At 38.4% G+C, this 23,392-nt stretch overlaps 1 protein-coding gene and 1 non-coding gene across 3 annotated transcripts in view; one reads left to right on the top strand and one right to left on the bottom strand.

Moving 5' to 3' along the window:
* Window positions 1–23,392, bottom strand: part of MREG (melanoregulin) — a 68,332-nt gene that overhangs the window by 26,959 nt on the left and 17,981 nt on the right. For both annotated transcript variants that reach the window (XM_027873703.1, XM_027873704.1), the window contains exon 2: window positions 19,853–20,012. In XM_027873703.1, coding sequence (XP_027729504.1) covers window positions 19,853–20,012 — 160 coding nt within the window. The remainder of the gene's footprint in view (window positions 1–19,852; window positions 20,013–23,392) is intronic.
* On the top strand, window positions 21,772–21,874 carry LOC114051518. Its single transcript, XR_003570162.1, has one exon. It is a non-coding gene; the product is annotated as a U6 spliceosomal RNA (small nuclear RNA).

Here is a 23,392-nt window from a genome sequence, read left to right as displayed (position 1 = left end):
GATGTTGCCATACTAAACACTCATACCCTCTAAATTATAGTTACAATGAAAAACTTCCAAAATATTGAACATATTATCCTCATGTTGTGTTAATATCGAATCTCTCCATGTGTTAGATTAGCTTCTCCTTTTGATATTTGCACCTAGGCACAGGTAAAACTACGAAATGGGAAAAGTTTGACTTGACTGGCCCTCCATTACTTCCCTGTTCATGGCTTCCCTCTTATTTGTGGGTACTACTCACACGCTCAGAGCCCTCTACTGTGGAGATTCTCCTGGGCAGCAGTAACCCCTATTCTGCACCTTTTCCTGCCTATCCTGGGTCCTTCCTCCAGTCAAAACAAGCCAGTCCTGATTCCCATCCCTTAAGGTCTCTATTCATGGGCAGGTAGCCAGATAAACAAATTTGTCCATTATTAATAGATCATAGGCTAATTGAGCTAAGGTGAGGCTAAGCAGGTTTGTAGCAGAAAATAGCTTTTAAATTGTTACTCCTTTTTCCCAGATAATGATTAAGCATTTTAATTGGGCTTCCAAGGGCTTAGACCAAAACAGTGACAAGAGGTTTGTATTTCAGCCAGCCTAGCAGGACCAGCAAGAGAGATATTTTGAGCATGCAAGGACTAGCCCAGTCTATGACTCTCAAGAAATGTCAGCTTGCTAAAATGGGGAGCAGCAAAAGCCAGAGGGCAAGGAGGAAATGAGTCAGGAACAAAGGACAGATATCCATCCCCAGTACCAAACAACTGTGAGACTCATATACAATTTCCCCTTTACTCATCTCCAAGAGTCACATGATCTATTGATACTTCCAGTAACATTATTAGTAATAATAGCTGACAATTGCTGTTACAAAGTGACTCAAGATCAGAAAGATAATTTGCTATGTTCAGTTTAGCCTTTTTCAGCCAAATGATGGCAATAATTATTACAGTCAAATAATGGTAATAACAGTAAATCAGTCAAATAATGATAGTAACTATTACAAGGTACTATGATCCATGAAAATGAATAATAATGCCAGATAATAATGAAAAATCAATAATAATGATATTTACATACTACATAATGATGTGTAAAACATCTTATAAGCATTATCTCCTTTGACACTCACAACCCTGAAAGGTGGGATCTAAAGCTTAGAAATATTAAGTACAATTGAGACAATTCTATTTGAATTTTTTTAATCTTTTAAGCACTATTTTATGAGGACTGGGACAGCTAGGTGGTACAGTAGACAGAGCACTAGGCCTGGAGTCAGGAGGACAGGAGTTCAAATCCAGCCTCTGATATTTACTATCCCTGTGACCCTGGGCAAGCCATTTAACCCTGTTTGCCTCAGTTTCCTCATTTCTAAAATACCCTGGAGAAGGAAATAGGAAGCCACTCAAGTATCTCTGCCAAGAAAACTTTAAATGGGGTCACAAAGAATCGGATAAGGTTGGAAAAATAACTGAACGGCTTATAAAAACTTGGCTTCAGCTTCTTCATTAGCAAAACAGGAGGGTTGGGCTCATTGTCTTCTAAAATCTCATCCACATCTAAATCTATAATTCTAATATTGAACGCATGTCTTCTTAATTCCAGGTATCAACCAAACTTACATAAGGAGGTGCTTACTCAAGGGTTTGTTTGGTTGGTTTTTGAAATTAAAATTTCAAGGTTTTCCTTATGAACGGAAACCCTTACAACTCAAACTAGTTATTTAGTTATAATAACCCAAATTAGCTATCTAATCTTAAATCACTTTGCCTCTCCAGTCCCCAATCTCATCTGTATGAAATGATGGAGGTTGACCTAGATAATCTCTTTCTTCAAGTCACTTTTGGCTCTAAAATACTATTATTTGGCCTGCAAAAACAACACTTTCGCATACCTCCACAGTCTTTGCTACACAAAACACATAAAAGTTTAGACCACAGAATTACTGCAGTTATGCCTGACTGAAGAAGCAGGCTGAGGAAGCCAAACTGCAGTACAAGAAAAATGTGTTCGGGCCCTTACTGAATGAGTTATCTCTCCAGTTCCCACATACCTACCTTTACTATTTCTCCTATTTTTTATTTGTTACTTGTATTCCTCTCATTATTATTATTCCTGCTATTTTCTATTACAAAACTTTGTCATTCACATAGGCCTTAAGCTAATGTATAAGCCCATCTATTACAACATAAAGCAAATTTTAAAGCAATTGTCATTTAGTCATTTTTCTGTCATATCTGACTCTCCATGATCCCTTTTGTGGTTTTCTTGGTAAAGATACTACAGTGGTTTTCCATTTCTTTCTTCAGCTAATTTTATGGATGAGGAAACTGAGGCAAATAGGGTTACATGACTTGCCAAGGATCTCACGGCTAGTAAATGTCTGAAGCCAGATTTGAACTCAGGTCTTCTTGACACCAGGCCCAGCATTCTATTCAATTCACTCACCTAGCTACCCCCCTTCTAAAAAAAGCAATATAAAAGCAAATGGTAAAGCACTGAAGATAAAAGTGAATTGAGACTAATAATGATGATATTTAGAATGGCATAGTCTCTGCCTACTAGGAGATTACAAATTAACATAGGAGATGACATACATGAATAAGTAGAAGGGTTTTATCCAAAGACAAAGGCAGCAATTTTAAAAGATTCTCTCCTGACTGTGCCCAAAAGGCTATGAAACTGTGCATACCCCTTGATCTAGCAATACCACTATTAGGTCTGTATCCCAAAGAGATCATAAAAAAGGGAAAGGACTCACATGTACAGAAATATTTACAGCAGCTCTTTTTGTGGTAGCAAAAAATTGGAAATTGAGGGGATGCCCATCAGTTGTGGAATGGATGAACAAGTTGTGGTATATGAATGTAATGGAATACTGTTGTTCCATAAAAAACGGTGAGCAGGTAGATTTCAGAAAAACCTAGAAAAACTTGCAAGAACTGATGTTGAGTGAAGTGAACAGAACCAGGAGAATGTTGTACACAGTAACAGCAACACTGTGCAATAACCGACTTTGTTAGACTTAGCTCTTCTGATCAATGCAATGATCTAGACCAGGGGCGGGGAACCTGCAGCCTCAAGGTCACATGTGGCCCTCTTGACAATTCCAAAAGACCCACGATGGAAAATGCTATCCATACCCAGAGAAGGAACTAAGATTGAAGCATACTATTTTCTTTTAGTTTGTTTGTTTTTTCTTTCTCATAGTTTTTCCTTTTTGTTCTGATTCTTCTTTCACAACATGACTAATGTGGAAATACATTTAATACAATCATACCTATATAGCCTATATCAGATTGTATGCTATCTTGGGGGGGAGGGATTTAGAATTCAAAATTTTATAGAAGTGAATGTTTAAAACTAAAAATTAGTTAATTAATTTTTTAAAAAGATTCTCTGCTGTTACTTTATTCATGGCTTTATATCAGTATTTCTCAAAGAGTGGTCCATGGACCCCTGGAGTCCCAAGACCCTTTCAGAGGGCCCCCAAAGTCAAAACTATTTTCATAATAATGCTGATATCATTTGTCCATTAAAATACTCCTCCCTTTCTGACTGCATATCTGTGTGAGGTCAGATTTTCTTCACATACTTCAACAAAAACTGCATTTCACAACAGATTTGAATGCAGAAGCAAGATATAAGAATCCAACTGTATTCTATTAAGTCAGAAATTAAAAAAGATTTGGAAAATTAAAACAATGTCACTCCTCTCACTTTTTTTTGTTTGGGAAAATATTTTTCATAAAATATGTATGTTAACATGAGCATATTATTATCTTAAATGAATTAATAAATATTTTAATATTAATATCTTAATATTTAATATTTTGATTTTTAAATGTTCAGTTTTTATGGTATATATTGGTATGGTAAATATGATAGATATATCCCACATTTAAAAAAAATTCTTTTGGGTCCTCAGTAATTTTTAAGTGTGTAAAGAGGCCCTGAGGTGAAAAAGTTTGAGAACTGCAGCTTTAAATTGCATCTAGTGAATTTCTACAGTTGGGAGATGTGTAGGTGGGAAAGAAATTGGAAGCAGGCCACAACAGGTTAAGGATAAGATCTCCTAGAACTAGGGCAGAGAAACAGGTACGGTAGGATGTTATGAACAATAGCCTGTGTCTCTATATTCCACTGAGGCTCTACCTTTCATTGCTGTGACCTAAAAGACCTGACTCCTCTCTGTTCTGCCTTCCATCCCAGCACAAGACTCAAAAGGATTGTGGCCAAGGAGGACTATGCTGTCTGACTTTCTGTTTTCAGGGCCTGCACACAGACTGTCCAGCAGAAGAGGCTTAGGCAGGAGTAGGAAAGAGGAGGATGATAAAGTGAGGCCCACAAGGTACTGGGAACCCAGATTTTCCATATCACCTGAGAGGCCACCCTGAATTACATACTACTTTTTTTTTAAAATGATGAACTCCCTGAAAATCGTGTGTTCAAAACTAAATAAAGCTAGAGTTGCCTGCATCCACTGTCTCGTAGACCTGGATCCACTACGATGCTGACCGAGCCAATGAATTCATCTACAATCTCATGTGCCCTACACTGGCTATGTGCCCATGATTTCATCACTGCCTGGCATCCTGAGCCCAGCTCATAGCCTGTAAAACCTCCCCCCTACTCACCAGGTAAGAAGAATGAGGTAAGACTCCTACAGGACCTGTAGTCCTTAAACGTCACCTTCCTTTCCCCAGGGATCCTGTCATCTTCCTGGCTTGTGCCCAGCTACCGGTCCTACCTCACCTCCCAAGGGCCACTGACACCTGATTCCAACACCTTCTGTTCTTCTGCAAAGCAGAAAGAAGGGAGCTAGCTCCTTGATAATTGAGGGAATGAGGTGCAAGGGTAGGGGTGATGTCCATCAGTTCCCCTTCTGCTGACTCCTCCTTGAGACATGCTAAAGTACCTGCAGTCAATACGCATTTATTAGGCACTTACTATGTGTAAGGAATTATGCTAAGCACTGAAAATACAAAGAAAGGCAAAAACTGCTCCTGTCTTAAATGATCTATCCACTGTGCCACCTAGGCCCTCTGGAACAGACAGAATGAGCAACCTTATCCAGGATCCTACAGCTAATAAGTGTCTGAGGCAGGACCTTCTCAAGTCCAGCACTCCTTCCACCGTACCCCCTCCCTGTCTAAAACATAGCATTGGGGCCTGGACCTGTGATTTCACTAGTTCTGAACTCTAGAGGGGTTCAAACTCTAGTGGGGTCCAACTGAATCTGTAATGGCCCCAACCAGTTCCTAGAGAGTTAAGAGAAGAGCACTCAGTCGACATGCATTTATTAAGTGTTTACTATGCTAAACACTGGAGATACAAAGAAGGAAAAAAAAAGCATGACCCCTAGCCTCAAAGAACTCACACCCTAATGAAGCAGACAACATGTAAATAACCAGATGTTGTTAAATCTCTCAGTCATGGCTGACTCTTCATGACCCCATTTTGGGTTTTCTTGGCAAAGATACTAGAGTGGTTTTCTATTTCCTTCTCCAGCTCATTTCACAGATGAGGAACTAAAGTAAACAGGGTTAAGTGACTTGCTCGGGGTGACACATCTAGTAAGTGTCTGAGGCCAGATTTGAATTTGGGAAGATGAATCTAAGTACTTAAATCAGGAATCAATTAATGAAGGAATCAATACCCATAATGCCCTTAGTTTTTGCAACCTGAATATGGAAAGCATTATCCTGGAAATCCCCAAGCAGTTTACTACATTTAGTCCACCAGGTGTTCAAATTCCAGATTTGGGAAGTCCCCACACAAATCCACACTCAGTGGGCAGTTAACACCTATCACCCTAGCCCAGAGGGTAGTCTGGGGATGGGAAAACTGTCTGGGCCTGTCAATGAAATGGCTCAATCTTTACCCCACCCCAAGTACCAATAGGTCCAACATCACCTAATCCCGGAAGAAACCATTCATCTCTATCAGAGCATGGAAATGTTTATGATTCCAGGAGACTTAGCACTGTACTATTTCCACTGGGTAGGAGGCTATAGTGGTTTGCAGTTCCCAACATGTAAAAGACCAAATGAGTATGCCAAGATATCCTCTGGGGAAATCCAAGAGGCAAGTGGATTGAGAGGTAGCCCAACCAATCAACCAATAAATAAACATTTATCAGCATTGTGCCACACACTGGAATCATCCTATAGAACTACCTCTCCACACACACACACAAATGTCTCCACATACATACATTGCACCTACTATAGAATTCTTTAGGTTAACAAAATTCTCTTTTAAAATGAAAATTTTGGGGGCAGCTAGGTGGGGCAGTGGATAGCACCGGCCCTGGAGTCAGGAGGACCTGAGTTCAAATCCAGCCTCAGACAGAAACTTAACACTTACTAGCTGTGTGACCCTGGGCAATTCACTTCACCCCAATTGCCTAAAAAAATAAATAAAATAAAATAAAATAAAATGAAAATTTCTACCTCTACAACCCTTAAACCAATCAACCTTTTATTTCCACTTCAGTGTGAAAGTACTTAAATATGATTTCCTTCTAACTCCCACCTGTCCCCAGAAACATCCATGGTGTCTTACAGGGAAACAAAATTGTTTCATATCATAGATCTTGAGTTGGAAGGGACTAGTCCAATCCTCCCATTTTATTGATGTGGAAACTGAGGCCCAGAGAGGTTGGCTTTTCCAAATGAGGCAGGATTTAAACCCAGATCCAGTGTTTTTCCCACCATTTGACATTGTCCTCTTCTGTCCTTCCTTCAGTCGAATACCCATGGTATTCTAATCACTATTGCCTTATTTGTTCATTTTCAATAGTTTTCAGCAGTTCAACCAAAGTTGAAAAACTGAAAAATCCTCTTTAGGCTTAAGGGAGAAGGATGTCAAGCATTTCCATGGTGACTGCCCAAAGGTAATACAGACACCGCCCCCCATGACTCAGCAGAGACCAGTCAGTATGCCTGGAGACCAGGTTTTATCATTCATTATGCAAAATTCAATCCTCCAAACCAGAGACAACCAAACTATGCCCTAAATGTAATTTCATCAAGCACATACAACTGCCTGCCTCAAAAATTTGCCCTATAGGAGGAAGACTTTTAAACTTTATTCCAGGCCCAGTGGGAGAAAAAAAAATCACAAGAATTAAGTGGTTCATAAATAATAGAAAACAATCACAACAAAAGGGAGGGGCACTACTTTATTTCTCCAGAAACTATTTTATAATTAGATGTGGTAATTACTGCAAATGGGTGTAACTAACTTTTGACATAAGCTGCCGGACCTGCGTCATATTGCAGAACATGAAAATGGACCATCAACCCCAGGTCCCAAAATGCTGACAGGCTTCTAAAACAGCCAACATTTCTGATGTGCTTAAGGACTCCACACATGCAATAGTATTATACATGTGTAATAACTTGGCCAATATTTATGGCCAATGGAGCCAAGATAGAAGAGTTAGTGTTAAGAAATATGTGGTCTTATTTCAAAGTACTTTGGGGAGTTGCATCTGCAGGAGATGCTCAGCAGAAAAGCAGGGTTCAATCTCAACACAATAATAATCACTAGTATTATTATAAATGATGGTGAGAATGGATATTTATAAAGCACTTTAGGGTTTGCAAAGAGATTTGCAAACATGATTTCATTTGATTGTACAGGGTGTAGCCTTTCAACCACATCTTTAGGATGCCATGCTACCCTCATGAGCAGCTTTGCCCTCACTGACTAGTTCTTTCTCATCTTGTCACCTTTCCTTCCATGGAGCCCCTAACCTTGGGTTCCATTTTTCCATTCTTGTAGCAGAGCACAGCCAGTCAACTCAGTCAACAAGTATTTATTAAGCATTTGCTATATGGCAGGCACTGTGCTAAGTGCTAGGGATACAAAGAGAGGCAAAAACAATCCTTCTCCTCAAAAAGCTCACCTTCTACACATAGAAATATCTAGCTAGGAGCATATAAGATATATATGGTCATTAAGTTACATGTCAAGAAGATAGAAGGTAATCCCATAAGGAAAGATACTTAGAAGGTAGGTGGGAGGGAACTAGGAAAGGCCTCATGCAGGATTTGAGCTGAGTCGTGAAGGAAGACAGGAAGCTAAGAGGTGGGCGTTGGGGTGGGGCGCAGAGCATTCCAAGCATGGGGGAACAGCCAGGGAGATTCAGAATCAAAGGTTCCCTTGGGCTCCATGTAACAAGAATGGATCATTTCAGTTTATTCAAAGTGGAGTTAGACCCACCGAACAAAGAAAAGGGAAAGGGTGGCTGTGCTGGCCAAATAATAATTGGTTAATTATCATCTTGGGGGAAGAACCAAACAAGATTTGTAAGCAGGAAGATTGTTGTAAGTTTAGAGAGATAAATTGTTAGAACACAAGGCACAGTCTTCTACAATTCAATGTGACAAGGGTTACTTGGACACATTCCAGAATCCTCATGACCCCCAAAATGATTTGTTAAGGACAAAGATGTTTACAAAGGCCTTTGGAAAGAACAAAAAAGGTGTGAGTGTGCCTGAAAAGAGGGAAGAAGGCAAGGCTCAATACATTCTCGACTTTTTTTTTAAGGAAAAGTTGTTTTGTTTTGTTTTTTAATGCATATCAAATATGGCATTTTAAAAGTTAAGTCAAGCACAGTGACTGGTTCCTCCTAGGAAATTTTGCAGGGTGCAATGATTTTATCAAAGAATGTTGGCACACTTGATTGTTGATTGTTTATTCTTCTTAACCTCCCCAAAAAGCCAGCTTCACTCATTGGGGAGAGAGTGAATACTCTGATTTTTTATTATGCCAACTTGATAAATCAGGCCAGAGCAGAGATAAGCTTAAATTTACCTAGAGTTTTGTGTGTATGTGTATGTGTGTTTGTTTATTGTTCCATTGTTGTGTGTAGGGTTGGGTTCTGGTCACCCTATTTAAATTCAAGAACTAGGAAACTGGCCTCCCAGTGAATTTTAAACTAATGAATCAAGGCCTGACTGACTAGTTAGGAGAAGCATCTGCTTCAAGTTCTGACATTTCAAATCCAAGTGATAGAACCCTTTAGCATCCATTTCCTGGGTGCTCAGCCCACCCTAAGTCAAGTCAGAGGTTGACTTTTAGCAAAAAATCATCTCCTGCATACTCAGTACAGATTTCCAAGTCGAATAATAAAGCAGAGAAAATGAAAAGCTATTCAAACAGGAAAGTATATTTTTTCAGGCAATAAATCTGCAAATATGATTAGGCTGGATAGATAAAGAAGAAGAACTGGATTAGTGCAGTGTAGTTGAAAAAACACTGATTTTGGCATCAGAAGAATTCTGGGTCTGCTTATTCCTCATGGGATCTTAAGACTAGTTACTTATACTTTCTGATCTCAATTTTCCCATCTATAAAATGAGGGTTACACTAAATCAACGCTTCTCAAACTTTTTAATCTCTGGACCCCTTTAGACTCTTAAAAATCAATGAAGACTTTAAAGAGCTTTTGTTTATAAGGGTTATATCTATCAACATTTATCATTTGAAATAAAAATCTATATGGGTTTTAAAATGTTTATTAATTCATTTATAAACAATAATAAATCCATCACATGTTAACATAAATGAAATATTTTTATGAAAAATAGCTATTTTCCAAAATAAAAAAATGTATTGAGAAGAATGGCATTGTTTTACATATTTTTGAAAATGTCTTTAATATCTGGCTTAATAGAACACAGCTGGATTCTCATATTTGCTTCTGTAGTCAATCCTTTGCAATACATTGTTTTGCTTAAAGTATATCAGGAAAATCTGTCCTCACAGAGATATGTAGTCAGAAAAGGGAGGACTACTGTAATATTACATTATTATGCATTATTATGAAAATAGTTTTGATCTTGAAGACCCCATGAAAAGGTCTTAGGGATCCTCTGAGGTCCTTAGGCCACACTTTGAGAATGGTTGGGCTAGATTATCACTAAGGACCCTTCCAACTCTACCTGTATCTAGGGTCCTATGAACATTAGTCCAGTGTCCATCCCTACTGCTATGAGAAAAAGTTCAGTTCTAAAAACTCATTCAATTAAAAGTTATTTTTTGAGAATCTGTTTCATAGAAGGCACCATTATGCTATGTGTTGTAAGTAAAAGAATATGATCTTTGCCCTCAGGAAGCTTACAATCTAATGGTTGAAAAAAGTCATAAATGAAGTTAGCTAGCAAGACACAAAATAAATGAGTTCAATTAAAATAGAAAAAAAATCACTAGCAATTCTACTTCATCATGCTACCACCTCATAAACATCACACTATTTATTAATTACCATTTATCTTTGATTATGAAGTTAAATGCTAAAGTAGCTAAAAGCAATTTTTTCATCACTTCACATGTTTAATGGGTATCACATTGCTTGCTTTCTCAATGGGGTGGGGAGGATCTAGAGAGAGGGAGAGAATTTGGAATTAAAAATTTTAAAATTTTAAAAACTAAAAAATTAATGTTAAATAAAGTAGCTAGAAGCATATATCCCAAATTTTAGTTGAACTGGCTAATTTTCATATTACTCAGGACTTATATTAAATCTTGAAAGAATGAAAACAAGTTGCAATTCTTTTTAGCAAAAATTCAGAACCATTAATGATCAGTTTATTAGCATATTCAGTGTACATGCACGTGTGTGTAAAGGGACTGATACCTTTTTAATAACAAACCCTCCTTATTTTTTCATCCTAGGACTTAACATTAGGGAGACCTCTGCAGTTAATATTAAGCTGAATCCAATGGGCTTAGCTCCACTCCAGTTTAGAAATCCCAAACTGAAGGGGTCCATCAGCCTTAGCCACCCTGATAGCAAGAATTACAGCCACACCATTTTTGTTCCAGCATAATCTCTAATTTCCCACGTGCTGAACCCATGTTAATTTATGTAACACTTAATTTCCTCTACCCTGATTGGTGAAGTGGAACCAAACAATGTTATCTACTCAATACAACATGAATTTAGAACAGTATTTTTCTCACCCTAAAATAAAATTTCATAAAATCTAGGAATGAAAGGGATGGGGAGGGAGTGTCAGAAAAACAAACTTTTGTCTGCTTTTTTCTAATGGGTTTTAGCACCTAACACTAGTGTTTTATGCTTAGGAAATTCAGTTGATGTTATTTTATAACATTTAATGTAAATATATAATGTAGAAATATAACATTGAATGTAAATTCCCACAAGAGCATGAACACTGGAAAAATATGTGTAGGGTCCACCAAGAAACAAGCCTTTAAATCAGTCTATGACTCATTCAGTACGGAAAGAAAAGAGAAGGAATCAGAAAGATTCTCAAGACCTTAGCATCTGTTGGAGTGGAGACAGAAGTAAAAAAGACAAGGGAGAATAAGCAATAATAAAAGGAGGTAGAATTAGGCAGTCAACAAGGTGCTCCACAAACAAAAACTATCTTCTTGGCCAGGTCACTTCTCCACTCTGGGTCTCGGCTTCTTCAGCTGAAAAATAAGGGAGTTGGACTGACCGAAGGCTTCCAACTTTGAATCGATGATCTTAGAATACTAACATCAAGATGCCTCCGGGCTGACCACAAAGAAACCATGGTTGTGGTAAAAGGTTCTGGGTTCCAGATGATTCCTACACATAAACGTCGATATGAAACAAATGTCCCAAAAAATCACAGGTAGACAAGGGTCAGTAAACAATTGTGCCTCCAAAAGCTCTAAAAGGAAAAGAATGAAGTACCAAAGGAGACAGAGAGAGAGAAAGAGATAGTCAGAGACAGAGGGAAAAGGGAGAAGAGGGAGAGGAAAAAAGGCGGAGAGACAGAAACAGAAGAGAGTGAAGGGGGAACAGGGAGAGACAAAGGAGAGATTCCCCCAATCATTTTCATGTCTAATGGGAGAGTACAGGGAAGATGATTGGGAACAAAGGACCTGGAATGTTGCTGATGACTACATCCTTGTACAGAACAGAGCAGATGTCAGATTGATGTGAGCTGAGTCAAACCAAAAAAAAAAAATTAAATTCATGCAGAACTCAGGTAAACACAGGTAAAAGAAATACAACCCACATATATGTATCTGCTCTTTAGTAAGACAAAATTGACTAGGTCAAAAAAGAGTATCTATTACTATTGAAAGTTGCCTCTGGCAGTGGGATGAGCTTGCCTTACAAAATAGACCTGACAGCTTTGATATGCTTTGAAAGCTGACTTGAGACAGAAAACGACTATTTTGAATAGTGAACAGAATGTAAAAATGTTTCATTCTCAGGCAAAAACATTAGCCCTCCCTGTCAAATCCTATGAGGCCAAATATTCTCTAGCAAAGTAAAATGTAGAACTGGGACAATTATGGTCCAAGGAAAAATCTTTGAGCATTTGACAGAGAGACAGTCACAGGACCTGGGTTCGAATGTTTGTTCTGCCATTTAATACTTATGAATCTTTGGGCAAGTCATTCCAAACTGCCCAGTTCTTAGTTTTCTCATCTGTAAAAATGATAGACTTAGATTAAATGACCTCTAAGGACCCTTTCAATTCTGGAATTGGTATCCTATTATCTAGAAGTTGGGAGGAAGGGGAGAATGTGGTGAGGAGAAAGAGGAAAAGAGGGAGAGAGAGCAATGAATTATCTGTGAATGCTTGTAAGTTTGTTCTTGCTATATCTTCAGAGTTCTTTCTGTTCATGCCATCACCTTTGTAAATGCTAATTTTAATTTAACTGGTTAAATGGAACTAAGGCAGCTTGGTGTCACTGTAGATAGAACATGGGACCCAGAGTCAAAAACACTTGAGTGCCAACCTAGTTCCCAACATTTAATAGTTGTGCAACCTTGGATAAGACAATTAACTGCTGCCTGCCTCAGTTTCCTCATCTGTAAAATAGGGATAATAATAGCACCTACCTCCCAGGGTTGTTGTTAGGATAAAATGGAGTAATATTTGCATCTTGTAAGCTTTAAAACACTACATAAATGCTAGCTATTATTATTAGTCTAAATTATCCATTTTATTTAGCTCATTTATGTTTTGTTTGAATAAGTGCACAAAAATGAAGGACTCTATTGGTCTCTGTTTATGCAATTGTGGGAGAATTAGATGTTACTGAATGAAAGGCTACCAAATCTATGCATGTGAATCATTAAGATGGCAGGTCTGGCATTTTGAGTCACCATGACTTGTTAGGCTACACAGACCCACCATAGAAAACTATGTAACTTAAATATTTTGATAAACTCTGACTCTGTTAGAGCATCAGCATGGAGGCCAACATGGTACAGCAGAAAAATCCTTTGATTTGGGTCACCAAGACCCAAGTTAAAACTCTGCCCTGATGTTTCATGGTCTTGTAGATTTATGGCAAGAAGAAACCTAGGAGGTGACTCAGATCAACTTCTTCATTTTACAGATGAGAAAACTGAGACCCAGAGAGGTCAAGTAATTTGCCCAAGTTCATACAGGTCATCCCTCTATCTCTGTGTCTTTGCATAGGTGGGTCTTCATGTGTAAAATGTCCTTCCTTTTTACCCTTGCCTCATTGAAACTCTGTATTTCTTCAAAGCTTAGCAAAAATGCTTCCTCCTCCGTGAGACTTTTCCTGATTCCCCTATTTAATTAGTGTCATGTAGTGAAGTTCATTTTATCTTAAAATTAATTTATCAGTTCATATGTTGCATTCCCTCATAAAATAAACTTGAGGCTAGAGATTATTTTGAGTTTTGTCTTTCTGTCCCCAGTGCCTAGCACGTAGTAGGTACTTAAAGTGTTCCTTGAATGTGAATTGAATTAAATTGGTTTCCTCCAAGAAGTTTTTTAGACTCACTTTAAACTTTCTGCTTTGTGAAACTTTATGCCAAATATCTAACCTGTGGAAGCGGGAACACTAAACACCCGTGTAATAGAAACTATATATGTACACATATATACATATGTATATATTTGAATATATATTTATTTATATACATATAAATATATTTCTATATATGAGCATATAGTATTAGTGGATAGCATATATAAAAAAAATATATATACATTTAAATACACATTTAAACCTCTACCATTGTCAGCAGCATGGATGAATAAGCTAACAGAGGAAATCAACTATATCTAAATAAGGAATTTGATGTTCTAATAGGACCAAATTCCACAGTTGTGAGGAAAATAAGTTTTAAAAAAGAGGGAGAGGGGCATCAAGAAAGTATCAGCAAATGCCCAACATGGATTCAACCTTATGGGTTGATGGGAAAAGCACAGGACCAGGAACAAGAGGGCTTATGCCCCAGCAAAGAGAAGAATCCACAAACAGATCCAGAAGCCAGGCCTCGTCTGAGTTCTCATGGTACACAGAGCCTCCTACGCTGTCTTCTTGAAACTGAAAAAGTCATACTAAATAAAGTGCGGCAAATGTGGCTATGGGCCTCCAGGGACTGGCTTGTCTGCTCTGCTTACCACATAAGCCACTCTAGAAGGACTTTCCCTGCTTCTTAATTTAGGTACAGGGATACATAGGGAACTGAGAACCGTGCTCTTGGTTGGTAAGAGGTGAGGGACAAAAGAGAGAACTGAGTCTGCTCTCACCAACAGAAACACAAACTGATCTTCCCAAAAAGGGCTTATGACAATTGGTTCCCCTCTGCATAAGAGAAAGAATCATGTGCTTTGGCACAAATACACATAAATCTAATTATTTCTCTGGCATAGATAAGACTATAACAAATACAGAGCTACAAGACTTTAGAGGTCATTCAGTTCAACCTCTTTCATTTTTACAGATGAGGAAACTGAGGCCCATAGAAGTCAAAATCTAGCAATGCCACATGCCTTCAAGCAAAAACCTTCAGAGGCTCCCTATTGTCTAACTCTGTGTGGCATTAAGGTTTTCCACAAGCTGGCATGACCCAGACTCTGGCTTCTGGACCTTTATTCAGACTATTCCTTATGCCTGTAATGTTGTTAGGTCTATATCTAGATACAGATAAAGGGTCAAGAACATCTGAGTTCAAATCCAGTCTCCATCACTTTCGAGCTGTATGACCTTGGGTAAAACATGTCTGTCTACCTCAATTTCCTCAGCTATAAAATGAGGATAATAAAAGTATCTACTACCCAGAATTATTGTGAAGATAAAATGAGAAAATATTTGTAAAGCACTTTGTAACCTTAAATTGATACATAAGTGTTAAGTATTATTATTTGTATTTGTAGCCACAGCATAGTATCTGGTGCACAGTAACCATTTAATAAATGTTTATTGATTGACTGATTATAAAGTCCAAAGACATCTTATTTTTTTTTTTGCCTTTTTTTTTTTTTGGTGAGGCAATCGGGGTTACTTGCCCAGGGTCACACAACTGGTAAGTGTTAAGTGGCTGAGGCTGGATTTGAACTCAGGTCCTCCTGACTCCAAGGCCAGAGCTCTATTCACTGTGCTACCTAGCTGCCCCGACATCTTATTTATTTACTAAAGTCATGCACTATTTTTTTTGTGAGGCAATTAGGGTTAAGTGACTTGCCCAGGGTCACACAACTAGTGAGTTTAAAGTGTCTCAGGCCAGATTTGAACTCAGGTCCTCCTGATTCCAAGGCTAGTGCTCTATCCACTGTGCTACCTAGTAGCCCCTGAGTCATGCACTTCTAATGAAGACAAATTTATTCATCTACCAGCTAAGTCATTCACCCAAATCACTGTCCTCAGTCACATAAAGAGGTGGCTGAAGCTTAGGATTGAGCTTGGGATTGGGGTAGGATCATCCTCCACCAGAGAACAATAACTAAGATGGCACACGTCCTAAGCGAAAAATAGAGAGAAGATATTTTCTACCCAAGAGCACCTGTACACATTAGGTACGTAGATTTTTTTTTTATAGCCAAAGCCCAAGCAATAACAAGTTTTCTGCTCTTCTCATTCACTGTAAGACTCAAGAAAATGGAAAGTCTGTATGTATAACCTATGTCAAATTGCTTGCCTTTTCAATGGTGGGGGAGGGGAAAAAATCAGAGACTCAAAATTTAAGAAAAAACAATTGTTTTTTACATTTTTACATGTAACTGGGGAAAATATTTTTTAAAAAAGAAAATGAGAAGTCAGCATACTCCATAGGGGTATACTCAGCAGCATTTTAAATAAACAGAGGTCAGAATATCTTGGTCATGAAGGATGGGCAAATGTCACCTACAATGAAGCCTTTTCTTTTGAATGAAGGGGGGGAACCAGTCAAACCTCATCATGCTCAGCTGCTTGTACTCTCAAAACATTAATTCCTCACCTTCTGACCTATTTCTTAATTTGCCAGTCAATAAGTTTCAAAGCTTAAAAGCCTCCTGAAGTTGCTTGGTGAGATCTCATTAAACTCATTCCTCAGGAGGGCAGGAACTGCTTTGATGTGTGCTAAAAACTACTTTTGGAAATCGGAGAGTTGGTGTTATGGTCCAAAATCAGGTAACCTGGAGTGAAACCTGCCAGATAAAACCTAATTTGGACTTCAAAAGTTCAGACATGGTGATGATTTCGATCCAGCACAGTTAATTCTGTGTTATCTATGAAGAAAGGGCAAGTCAAATAAATGGGGCAATATTTCTGGTGGAATGTTTGCTCCTCAGTACTTAATTGAGCAACTCATCTTCAAGTACCTTAATGACATCAGTTTGCAGCAATGTAGTAAGTCAGTAAGTCATAAATTTGTGGTAATGCACTACAAATGAATCTTAGCTATTTGTTAAAGTGGATTCATTAAGGCCTTTCCTTGGAAATCCCTGAATGATAGAGGTCGTCTTCTTCCTCTTCCTCCTCTTTTTCATATTTTTCTCCTTGTTCCTCTTCTTTCTTGCTCCTCTTTCCTCCTTCCCTTTCCTGACCCCATAGACCCTCCCCCCAATTTCCTCTAAACAAACACACACACACACACACACACACACCCCTTGTATGTACATGCTGCCACCCCCAATAAGTTATATGCTATAATAAGTTTCTGGAGGACAGGGATCATTTCATTTTTGTTTTTGTATCCTCAGGACCTAGCAAAATGTTTGGTACTTGAAGTAGGAATTTAATACATGCTTGTTGGTTGATTGACTATAATGCAATGTAGAATAGCACATCTATTTTGTAAATTAGAAAACGCAGGCTAGAGAAACCATCATTTGCCCCAAGTCATACAGCCCTTAGTTTGTGCTGGTATATTCTTAAATCTGCAAGAGTATCTGTCATTTCATTGATTCAGGAGTTCCCACCAACACTTGAGGATCACAACCCAGCCATAGCTGCCGATCCTGTGTAACTCTTATCCATGTTCTCCCACAAATTTGTCATAAGAGGTCCAGTCAGTGTTGGAGACTTTCCTCACTTTTTCCTGACAATGCAAAGGTAACAGTGGAAAATTCAAACAGTGGCCCACCTTTTATCCCTCATTCTTGCTAGTCTAGCTTCTCTTCTTATCTTCCATTTCCCTGACAACATCATCTTTTACTCCTGTTCCTCAGAGTTCCTCATCGGTTATATGTTGCAGTCTGCTCATGCCCACCATAAGCACCTTCACTGTCTTCTGTGAGACACTCATTTTTAATTCTTCAGAGGCAAGCTATCACATGCCTTTACTGCCATATAGCAATACAGGTAAAATGTCAGTCCTAAAAAGATGGGCCTTTGCTTTCATGTGAAACTTGGAATTAGCAAAAGAGCTTTACAATGCCCCTAAGGAAATCCAGACCACTCTCTTTGTCCTATTCAGTTCTGGACCCAAGACACAGTCCATCTGTCCTATCTGTTTCAAATATACAAAGTGTTGGAAAAGTTCTATAAAGCATCCATCCAAATGCATGCTGAAATCTGAGCAATGGTCTTTCCTATGTGGATAGGCAGACCAAACAGATGCTTACAGGTATCTTCAAGGAGGCTGTGTAATGTCTTGGAGCTTGAGGTTCCAAGACACAAAATATAAAGCAAGCAAGAGCATCTGGAATACTTTCACCATCCAATGGGAATCCCTTGTCCTCCTTCCATTTTCATCCTTGAATGTTGTCGTGATGATTTTGCTTAACTGGATATCTCAAAAAGATTTCTTCAGACAGCTTTTACCCTCCATTGCTTTTCTCTGCTTTATGAGACAATTTTGCTCATAGTTATCCATTGTCCTTACAAGTAAGATCTTACGAACAAGTGTATATTCTAACCCACTGCCTTTGGCAGCCATCACTCTCCATTTGGTAAGTAAGTCAGATGTGTCCTATGGTGCTTGCTTCCTCTGGGCTCTTTTGGTCTCCTTGTAGTAGCAATTAATTTATGCTAGATAAAATTTTTATATTCAATATTGATAGCACTTCTGTTTTCCATTTCCCATTTTTTATTTCCAATTAATTTCGCAGGGTTAAGTTGTTTCACTTAATGTGACATATCTTTTTCTTATTATTCTTTCCTCTTGTTTTATAATAATTCTGATCTTAGCTCTGATGAGAGGATGGTCTGACTGTACAAAGGCTACTGAACTGGGGGTGACTCCTATAACATTAACAAGTCATTTCTTTTCTTTTGTTATATATTTTGTTCTTTATGGTACTATTTGCTGCTCACCATGTCCACAACCTTCCAATTTTTAAAGTGCTCATAATCTAAAATTATGAGGTTTCTCTGTAATCTAAAAGCCCTTGACATTTCCGTTTCCTTCTTCTTGAACTATACTTTCCCATGTATCTCTCCAGACTTAACTTTTCCCACTTTTGCTCACAAGTTACCCCATAAAAGAGTATATGTTGGTTTAACTTGCAGCATTTTATCAAGTTCTTCTTAGAGAAATTCTACCCCTTCCTCTTCAGCAAACAGTAATTATTTTCATGGTGATCTTTTTGTCAATATTCATCATTAATACTACAAAATGGGATGATCAAACATCCCATGAAATAATGTTTCTTGTTGCCTTTGGACAAATGATAAAAAACTATTTTGCCAATTCCTTTCTTGTTCTTGCCAAGGAATACCGGAGTGAGCCATCCTTCCAGTTAGCAGCAATTACCTCCTTCCTTCTGGTTTCATGTATAGAACTATATATATACATATATATATATATATATATATCTCAAAAATGTCAAGTTAATATGATTCAGCTCCTCCAGCAATATAGGGGATATAAAATCCACTCTTATTGGATGGGGATCCTTAGAGAAGCAGTAATCAAACTAAAAGTTTCTTAGTGATCTAAAAACCTGTGTGATTCTCAGCACCTTCTGCCCCTTTCCCACCTCTCTGCCATTACCACTGAAAAAGCAGAAAGAGACATTGTCTTGTTGCTGCAGTTTGTCCTTTGTTCTTGAAACGGACCATGATGTCAGGGAGAAGAAGCCATGACATGCAAGTGAACTGGATTTAAGTGAAGGAGGGCTGTGCAAAGTCACCAGCCTCACTTTCTCCTCCAGAGTCATCTGAGTCCAGAGGCCAGATATGGCTTAGGACAACTAGAGATGGTCCATGGTACAATGGGGGACCTCGGCCTTTTCAAGCTAAGGTCTTTCCCAGGTCTCAGTCTGACTGAAGCAATGCCCATTCAGTGATTAAGGCTTAATAAGAAATGAGGCAAAGAATGGCCTCTTTTAAAAAAAATAGATCTGGGAGAGGAAGACCCTCAGAAATTCTGGCCAAAACAGAAACAACTGTTATTTACATTCATCCAGAGCCAATCAGGATCCAAACAATGACCAAGTAGGGCTTGGCCTGGAACCTATTGTTGGCTAATCTATGAGAGCTAGAGTGATTTGGAGTTAAGGCTAGTCTTTAAGAGAAAAAAAAAAGAACTAAAGTCCATTTATCTTCAAACAGTTGATAACTTAAGACTTTCTGCCATCTCAGACAGATCTAAATCACTAAGATTTTACCTACCAATGTGAAGAGTGGGTTCTCCAAAGTTACTTGCTAGATGACTTACCTCTGAATCTTTGGGCTGCTGATTTCGAATGACAATCAAATTATACAATATCCTATCATCATCCGCTTCTGTATGGGAGACATCATGAGGTATGCTCCATAAATTCTTCTCATCATCTCTCACTAGAGTTGCTCCAAAAGAGGAGTAAGGATTGTTGCCACTAGAATTAGGATGGGGGAAAAGAAGGAGGGAGAAGAAATAAAGTATAGTAAGTTCAGAGAACTTAAGTATGTAGTACCTTTCTTTTCTTTGACTTATACAACTAGCCTTTCAGGAATACTTATATGATAACAAAATAAAATTGCAAAAAGCAAATCAAAAATTTCTATTACTTAGTCACACCTTTAGGGTTATTAGTCTACTTGCTACCAATTTTCCAAATTCAAAATGTTTTTTTGACGGCTTAGTTCAAATTTCTGATTACAATAAAGTGCAAAATATGTAAAGCAAAGAAGGTATGCCCAGGAAGGCCTGGTAAGGCTTTCTCAGAATCAGAGTTCGAGAGCCAGAAGGGCCCTCGGGGGCCATGTTATCAGTCCAATTCACGCATGAACAACATCTACACTATCATATACCTCCTTGAGGAACTGTGCACCATGACAAGGTAAGCTCACTGTGAACTCTCCTTGCCCTGGGAAGACAGTCCTCTTGCCCTTTTAATACCATGTGAAGGATGCTTCTTCATACACCTGGGCTATACCCTTGGTCCTGGCCTTTAAAGGGAGGAACAGAGGCAGATTGAAAAAATCAGAGAAAAGAACCACAGATGGAAGAGGGACTATATATAGAGGCTCCAGTTCCCTCAAGGAAACTACCAAAAAATCATTCAATCACTCCTTAATGTGGTATTAAAAGAGCAAAGGGACAACCCAGGACCAAAATGGTTCAGCCATTATCATGAATTTAACTTTGTCAGGGGGCTGCAAACAACTTAGGACACACATATATACATAGGAGATACAAGAAAGATTTAGAAGAGTCTTATCAAGATCCTTCTCCTGGGCATATCTTCTATATAAGTATTCAGATGAGTCAGTTTTAATATTCCCCATTTGGTTCTATTAGATGTTTTCGGGTTTGTTTTTTTTTCTCCAAGGGAACACCATACTATTTCTGTTTCATGAAGGTGATCAAGTGAATTAATTCTCCAGATTCAAGGCTTATGGCTTATACCTGATTATAAGCATTTCTGTCCCGGAAATGTCCTTTACTCCCCTTTTAGTGCAGAAATGAATCAACTGCAATTCAAATAGGCATGCTCATGCTATTCAGCTGCTATAAGGAGATTCACCTTATCCTGGAGCTCCCATGGGTATTTCTCTGGTTATTTCTCTCACAGCTAATTGCTAACATTGATACAGCTCTTTAATGTATGTAAAGTTTTTTACGTATATGTATGTATATATACCATGTGATCTTTACAAGGGTGGGAGGTAGGTGCTATCATAATCCCCATTTTATAGATAAGAAGATTGAGGCTGAGAAAGAGTCAGGTTCACATAACCCATAAGTGCCTGAGGCAGGATTCAATTCATCTTTCTGACTCCAAGTCCAGCATTCTAACCACTGGGTAACCTAGTGGACTCACAGTTTCCCCTTTACTCAGACATAATTGTCACATGGAACCCAAGATCTGGCGGGGGGGGGAGGAGCGGTGTCTATCCAACTTGATATATCTGATGATATTCTAAACCTTTTCCTGGCCAAAATAAAATGCTCAGCCATTTTCTGTTACTTCATTAATGTGAATTTAGCAATCTAATATTCAAAAAAAAAGCTAAAACTAGGGGCCATATAAACATCTTAATTAGTCTGTGCTAGCCGTGATGTTTGCCAAGTTGACAATTGTAAACAGGTCTTATGGAAGACTTTAGTTCCCAAAAGATAAAAATCATTTTGAGGTTAAGGACCATATATCCTTGCTCCAGCAGCACCTATACCAAAATTGGAACAGTGCAGAGAAGAAAACCACAGCTCCTGAACAAGAAAGACACCCAAGTTCAGGATGCAATCCCTACTTTTTCCGGAAATGATCCTCCCCTCAGACTTCACATAGTACTTTGTACTTCTTTAAGGTAATAATTCCCTGCAGCATTATAATTATCTGTGGGTGTATCTTATCTTTCCACTAACCCTAAAGCCCCTTGAAGACAGAGACTAATCTAAGTTTTTTTTTTTCAGGAAGACCTGAGTTCAAATCCAGCCTCAGACACTATCTATGTGACCTTGGGCAAGTCATTTAACTTGCCTCAGTTTTCCTTATCCATAAATGGGCATAATAATAGCACCTACCTCCTATTTGTTTAGCACTTAACATAGTTTCTGGCACATAGTAAGTGCGATATAAATGTTAGCTCTGATATTATCTCCCTTAATGCTTAGCAGAGCACTATGTACACAATTGATACTTACTAAATATTTGCTGAATGGTCTCTTTTCCTATCTCCTACTCTAAGGACAGAGAAGGTACACAATAAATACTTATAGAATAATCATAATTTATATAGTGCTTTAAGGTTGGCAAAGTGCTTTACAAGGCTATCCCACTGATCTTCACAAGAACCTTGTGAAGTAGGGACCATAATTATCTCCCTTTTGGAGATGAAGAAACTGAGGCTGAATAAGGTTAAGTAGCATGTTCAGGGCCACACAACTATTAAATATAAGAAGCAGGATTTGAACTCAGGTTTTCCTGATTCTCGATCCTGTACTATATTCACTATGCTACTTACCTGCCTCACTATGCCACACCTTGCTACCTCAAGAATTGGGAAAGAATTGAAGAAAATGAACAGATATTCAAAATCACTGAAGGAGATCCAAGAGGTGTTTAGCTTCACCACCTTCTTAAAACTTCCTCAAAGCAGCAAAGTCAGAAATCAGCCAGAACCTAAGTTGGCTCACCAATGATAATAGCATCCTGACCATGGGCCTAATCCACTCTTCCTCTGTCAGACCACAATTTCCTTTTTTCTTCTGGGTACAATACCATAACCCACAGTATCCTCATCCATGCAAGGAAACAGAAACCTTTATATTAAAGTTCCCAAGAAGTCTTGTGAGGGTCACTGACGTGAGTACTACTGGCCTTACCTCACCAATGAAGGGCAGGGTCTACCTATCAGTCACTGAATTATTTGCTTTCTAACTGTAGTCAATACCTGTGAGTCCAAAACTAATAAAACAAGGCATAAAGCAAGTGGTCTCCAACACAATGCTGTTGTCTATGAATTCGTGCTAATATTCTCTAACTTCCTGGTCCCCAGGTCTTGTCTGTTTGCCCCTATAATTTCCTGGCTATTTCTCCATGACCTAGGTGACTTTCCTGGACCGGACCTTTCACCTACATGGATTTATTTTTTTTCCTTTTGCTACATTTGAGGTCCAAGCTTTTCCCCTCCGTCTTCCCAACCCCAAACTAGAGAAGGCCAACATTTGGCACAGATATATGTGAAACTATATGATCCATAGTTCCATGTATTGATTATTTTTCTGGAGGGGGGTTCCTTCATAGGTCCTTTGTCATTGATTTGAATATGC

Source organism: Vombatus ursinus, unplaced genomic scaffold, assembly GCF_900497805.2.
Source record: "Vombatus ursinus unplaced genomic scaffold, bare-nosed wombat genome assembly UNPS02014802.1, whole genome shotgun sequence".
Classification (NCBI taxonomy): domain Eukaryota; kingdom Metazoa; phylum Chordata; class Mammalia; order Diprotodontia; family Vombatidae; genus Vombatus; species Vombatus ursinus.
The sequence above is the reverse complement of the archived record's forward strand: the minus strand, read 5'-3'. Positions and strand labels throughout refer to the sequence as shown.